Below are 6,086 nucleotides of genomic sequence, written 5' to 3' on the forward strand. Positions count from 1 at the left end.
AAATCCCCTCTACACCTCACAAATCCCCTCACAACCCCTCCATCCCCTCACAGACCCCCCCCAACCCCTCAGAGACGCCAACATCCCCTCACAAATCCACTCGTGGACCGCCCAAGCCCCTCGCAAATCCCCCCCAAAACCCCTCGCAGACCCCAACATCCCCTCACAAATCCCCTCAACACCTCACTAATCCCCTCACAGACTCCCCCAAACCCCTCAGAGACCCCGCCAAACCCCTCAGAGACCCCCCCAAACCCTTCAAATCCCCTCGCAGACCCCGCTAAACACCTCACAGACCCCAACATCCCCTCAACAAATCCAGGCGCGGACCGCCCAAACCCCTCACAAATCCCCCCCCAAACCCCTCACAGACCCCCCCGGCCCCCACCCACCTGCACTGACCGGGCTGCAAGTGCACATTGCCAGCTCATGTCCAGCTTTTCATCCACCAGCGCACCCCCAGCTTACTCGCTGGCAGGGCAGCATGGGCACAGAGTAGGCCTTGGGGCCGTGCAAGCAGCCTTCAGCAACAGCTAAAACATGGGTGTGCTACCAACACTGGTTTGGTCACACATCCAACACTCGGCACCATATGTGCTGCTAGGAAGAAAATTAACTCCATCCCAGCCAAAAGCAGTTATGGCTCAATAGCAGCTTGGTGCTGCTCTGTGTTTTATTTCTGGCTTTGCCTTATGTGGTGTATTTGGCGCGCACGCAATGGAGGGGCTGGGGCTGGTATTGCCCTACACAGTACCCCTGTCCTGTGCACTCCAGGACAAAGCTGGCACAGGGAGCAGAGGTGGGGATGGTGACCTGTTAACGAGCCCCTTTGGTGCCTCTGTGGCTCAGAATTTAGCAGGACAGTCCCACCAGGGAAGCTGGGCTCCCCCAGCCTGTTGGTGGGTCCCATGCCCAGCTCCCTGCCTGCTGACACCGTGGGCATCCAGGTCCCTGTGTGCCCCGATGCGAAGTTCGGCCCAGGATTGGTGAATCCCTGGGTCTGCTGCCATTACGACCTGGACAACTGTGCTACTGATCTGTATTTATTGCTGTGCCATTACTCGGACACGAATGGTCGATCCCTGAAGCTGTCCGTCAGGAGTCTGTCATTGTAGCCCAAACCCATACCCTGGTGGGGCTGGCTCAGGCCCTTGCAGGAGGGCCGGCGCGATGGGCTTGGGGCGCGGGCGGGTGGCTTCAATTCCTCTGGGGGCTCGAGGTCGCTGGGCTGGTCCCGCAACAGCCGGCTGGCTGAGTTGGACAGCCATGAGGGCCGGGGTGGAGGCGGGCGGGCCGGGCGGCTGTCCGGGCTGGCGGAGGCCCGTTCCCTGCTGCTCTGTGGCAGGGGGGCCGGTTTTGCAGGCACAGGTGATGGCTCTTGCTGTCGGGTCCAGCTCTCCGGGGTGCTGCAGCGGCTGCTCCGGCTGTCCAGGCCCGAGGAGCAGCTGCTGGTGTCGGACCAGGCTCGCGAAGCTGCGGAGAGGCGCCTGCGGAGAGAGGAGGCTGCTGAGGCCCCACCGCGGCTGTGGGGCCGGGCGGGTGTGAGGGTGCGGGGCAGCACTGGGCGCCTCACGGGGTGCGGATGCCTGGCTGCGCGTGGGAGCTGTGGGCGTGGAGAGCTCCGTGCAGAAAACGGGGCACCCCGCACCCCTCGTCTGGGGCTCTGCTCGCCTGCCCACGGCTCGTCTCCTCTCGGCCCTGACCATCCTGACCTGCCTGCTCTGCACGTGCCTGGAAGGAGACCTGCCCGCGACAGACCGAGGGGACCAAAGCTGGGCACAGCGCTGCAGGGCCAGGAGAGCCTCCTGTTCTCCTTTCTCAGCGTGCCTGGCAGAGACCAGCACTCGGCTCCCCTGCCTGTCCCTGACCAGACAAGGGCACAGCCTCGGCTCTCTGTTCAGCGAGATGCTCTCCATCCTCTCTTCAGAATACGTATCCAAAGAGATACGTACCCCTGCACAGAAAAAAACCCTGCCTGTGCTGAGAACACGCATGCTGGCAGTGCTCAGGTGCAGATGCGACAGGCTGACTCTTTCTCCAAAGCAAGGCCGAGAGCTGGGAAGGCTCCTCACCACGGTCTCAGTTGCTGGGACACCCTGGTCGAGGTGAACCTCTGGGATTTACGGCATCACCCAACAGGGTGATTTCTGCTGGCAGGTTCACTGGCAGAAAGATGTCACTATTGCGCTTCTTACTTTCTATGGCAATGTCATCCCTCGTTTTTCTTCCTGACCTTGCTCATCCTACGTCTGTCGCTGGGTCTGCTCTTGTCGAGGCAGGGTCACTTTTAACTAACACTTGCCACAGGAGGAAGGCGTTTCACAAAAGAGTGCCCATGAATTGAGAGGCCAGTTAAAACATCTTACAGCAGAAATCTCAGTAGAGTTTGGCCAGTAACTGTCTCGGCACTCCACAATACCCTACCTCTAAATGTTTCATGGCTAATAGCAGCCATCTAATACAGAAGTTTGGCAAAAAAAACTCCCAACAACTCACCGTCGTCTCTTCCTCCACAGACAGATCACACAACACAGTATCATCCCAAACAGCACGGAGCCCAAGACCGCCACGGCGCCTTCTATGCAGTAGTACCGGAAATCTTGAGGATCCACAGCATTTGTGTTTCTCTTGTCATCCACACCTGCAGCAACAATTCTGTGCATTAGTGTGTCCTGCACGCTACTGGTAATCTCACAGGAGGTCTGACATTGCCAGGAAATGTTCTTTCTCACTTTGTTAGCATCTCTGCACCAGCAAACATGCTGGGGCTGCAATGTTTCCTTGGTTTCAGTAGAAGCAAAGGAAACTCCCAAAGCCATTGCAAATCAATGCACTCTGGAGCCTCTCTTTCTCCTCAGAGCTTTGCTCACACTGTGGTACGGCTGTAATCCAGTTTTCCCAGTGTCACAGGTATGCTCCCCCTTCTTGGCCACCCTTCACGTTTGCACACAATTTCTTTTGCGCTCACCCACTTTCGCTCCCCAAGGCTTGCTAGTGCTGCTGCCTGGAGGCTCTCTCTGACCCTTTGGGACAAGTTGTCCCACTGAACAGAACTCATGAGGCCAGATGGAGAGCATGTGGGGGAGCGCAGCTGTTTGACCAATCGTTCCTTTGAGCGACACAGACAAAACCCATCCCTGCATCAGGGAGTGCCACCCCCAGCTCTCTCCCCAGCCCATCACCCACACCCTGAGGGGATGGAGTCAGGCCCTCTCAGGAGACACCTGAACCTTGCTCTCTCCCTCTTCGCCTTTCCTCCAGCGTGGGCACTGCTTGCATGCCCCCAGGTTTCAGGACTTGTCTTCCCCTTATGGCCCCCTGCAAGACTGCTAATTACCTGCACTCTTTGGAGAAAATTCGTATCTCCTGGCGTGGTGGGCTTCTCCAGGGCTGGACAGCACTGCCACTGCCAAGAATCAGAGAAAGGTAAAGCCTCAGCATGGCTCAGGCACAGAAGATGCAGGAGGGTGGCACAGGTTCCCTCTAAGCCCATGCCCCATCCGCCAGTGAATCCCTTTGGACCTCAGTTCACAGGAGGGATCCCCCTCTGTTGTGCTTAGGGGGACTCAGGGCAAGCTCTGGGATGCAGGTATTGCAGGAGGCACATTCCATTAAGAGTCGTATTTCCCATCGTCTGCTGTGGGTGGTTCAGATGGCCTCACCCCCAAAACGGTAAAGTTCTCAAATTCCTGTGAACAGGGTGTGGTGGGAGGTGAGCATCTCACTGCATCCACACAGAGGGTTACGAGTGAGTGTCTCTCTGGCACACTGATGGCAGTAACCTCCACACCCCAGAGATGACAGTCATCCTCAGAGAGCCGTTGCTGGCTTCTTTTAGAACACTCGCTCTGTACTAATAGTTTGGCTGCTGACAAGATGTGCAGTAGCGGGCACCAGGGGAAGAGGCTGCAGACACACAATGATTTTGATTCATGACACTGGATGACTGAAGGACAGCAATTACCTGGCACGCCTGTTGATTGAATTGCCCCTGTTTTTTCGTCAGAGACTGGCACTGCGTGACTATCTCCTTCCTGAAACGCCTCCTTCTCCACAGTCTCACGGTCCATCTCTTTAGAAAGAAAGTGGCTCACTTTAATTAGAAGTAACCGTTCCTCATCAGGAACGTGGTATCTTCAGGAGGCAATACTTCTCAAAATACATTAATAACGCTTAGAAACAAAGCCTGGGCATTTGGGGGTGCACCTAGTCACTAGTCCAAACGATGTGTCATTCATGGAGAAAAATTTAAGTGCTAGACACTTTCCAGTTTACCAGGAGACAGCAAATCCTGACCTGCTAAGAGACTAGGAGATTGCATGTGATCTTGTTCACATTCCACTTGGTGCATTTTTGGCAAACTGCAAGATGATGGTAAATTACTTCCCTCAGAGGAGACAGGAAGATGCTGTGGCCAGTTCAGGTGGGGAAAGAGTCCTTCTGAGAAGCACTTCCCATCATACCAACTCCACCACATGGTAAGGGTAACAGACACGCATAGTGGACTGAACCGCAAGCTCTTGCAAGCATATTCTGGGCACTTTCACAAGTGGCAGTGAAGAGCCCACAGTCCCCCAAAACAAGAGGAAAACCACAACCACAACTAGAAACAGACAGGCAGACCACCCGACACCGAATTCACAGCCCTTCATTTTAGCTGCCTTCAAGTTAGGTGTCGGGCCTTCAGCTGGGTGTCCAGCTTTCGCCTGTCCCTGACCCCGAGGTGTCACCGAGAGTCCTCAGACATCAAGGAGAACAATGGGGTTAGACCAGGCTGCGAAGCCGGGGTGCTCCCATCCTGCCCAGGGGATGCCTGCAGCCCAGGCAAAGTCTGCTGGTCTCAGTGACCCCAAGCTCCCGGCGCATCCTGTCCACTGGCCAAGGGCACTCTCCCTGCCAGTGACTGGCAGGGTGCTGGCCCTCTCATGGCTTATCAGGAATCGGCTCCTCAGCCAAGTCCCTCACACACTCAAGGTGTGAGCACTGTCAGTTCCTGCCAGCTGGATACCAACGTCTGCCCAGAACAGCTCTGGCCAGTAACGCTGTAACTGGGGCAGCAGCCGTCCCTGGGGCTCAGTTGAACCACAACTGGCAGCAGAGACTCTGCACCATCTCTACAGCTCACCAGCACCTGCAAGGTGTGAAATTTGAGTGTCAGTGCAGTGCGGCTCTGATCGATCCCTTCCTGCTGCACAGGATTCATGTCCATACATGCATCTGAAACCTCAGCTTCCCAAGACTTCTGGTTATACCCACCACGTGCTGCTTTGTCCAGTTCCTTCAGGATTTCCTTTAGGACTTCTGGTGACCGCTGGGAAGATCTTCCTATTTCAGCTTTAGCTTTATACTTTGCTCTTTGAGGACCTTAACAGAAAGTATAAAGTTAAATTTCTCAAGAATAACATACTGAAAACGAGCGCTTAGTCTGTGAAGTCAGTCAGGACTGACTACTCACCCCTAGGATGCCAGGTGAGCTCCAGCGCAGGACCCAGCCGAGAAGCTGGAAGAGCCCTCCCTGTACCCACATCTGCAACCAAACACCCACGAGAAGCTCCCATCATACATTGTGATATACACTGTCATACTGAATAGCAGAACATGTAAGGGGATCACAGAACAACATGGCACACACGATGCAGGCCTATATTCCCACACCTGCAAGAGACATCTTGCTCACATTTGGGCTTCGAGCTGGCAGCTCTCAAAGGAAGTAAAAAGCCATGACGTACCCGTGCGATCTCCCTGCGCGTCAGCCCTGGAACCCGGCTGGGAAGCTGGATAGCCATTGCGTCCAGCCACGTCTGTAAACAAACAGAACAGAGAAGCTCCTGTGAAATATTTCAATAGACTTCTTCAGATGTGAACGGCAATGAATGCAGTTCACACACAGGGTTGCTCCATGGCACTCGTCTCTCCCTGCCACTCAGGAGCACTGTGCAGACCGTTACTGGGTGCCTGGAACATGCCAGTTTAAAACAAACCATGTACAGAGCTGCCGCAGAAAGGACTCCCTGGAGCCCACACCAGCTCTAAACTCAACCCCAACAAGCCCAATGGCTTTGCAGCAGGCACTGGAAGCAGCGCAG

At 55.4% G+C, this 6,086-nt stretch overlaps 1 protein-coding gene across 1 annotated transcript; it reads right to left on the minus strand.

Moving 5' to 3' along the window:
* Positions 1–1,044: 1,044 nt before the first annotated feature.
* LOC142027827 (uncharacterized) lies at positions 1,045–5,801 on the minus strand (the record flags this gene model as incomplete). Its single annotated transcript, XM_075022030.1, has 7 exons — positions 1,045–1,487; positions 2,497–2,641; positions 3,338–3,406; positions 3,965–4,072; positions 5,257–5,364; positions 5,456–5,527; positions 5,730–5,801. Coding segments are annotated over 7 exons (1,004 nt in total), but the record flags the coding sequence as incomplete, so codon positions are not given.
* Between the last annotated feature and the right edge of the window lie 285 nt (positions 5,802–6,086).

Source organism: Buteo buteo, unplaced genomic scaffold, assembly GCF_964188355.1.
Source record: "Buteo buteo unplaced genomic scaffold, bButBut1.hap1.1 HAP1_SCAFFOLD_59, whole genome shotgun sequence".
NCBI classification, from domain to species: Eukaryota; Metazoa; Chordata; class Aves; order Accipitriformes; family Accipitridae; genus Buteo; species Buteo buteo.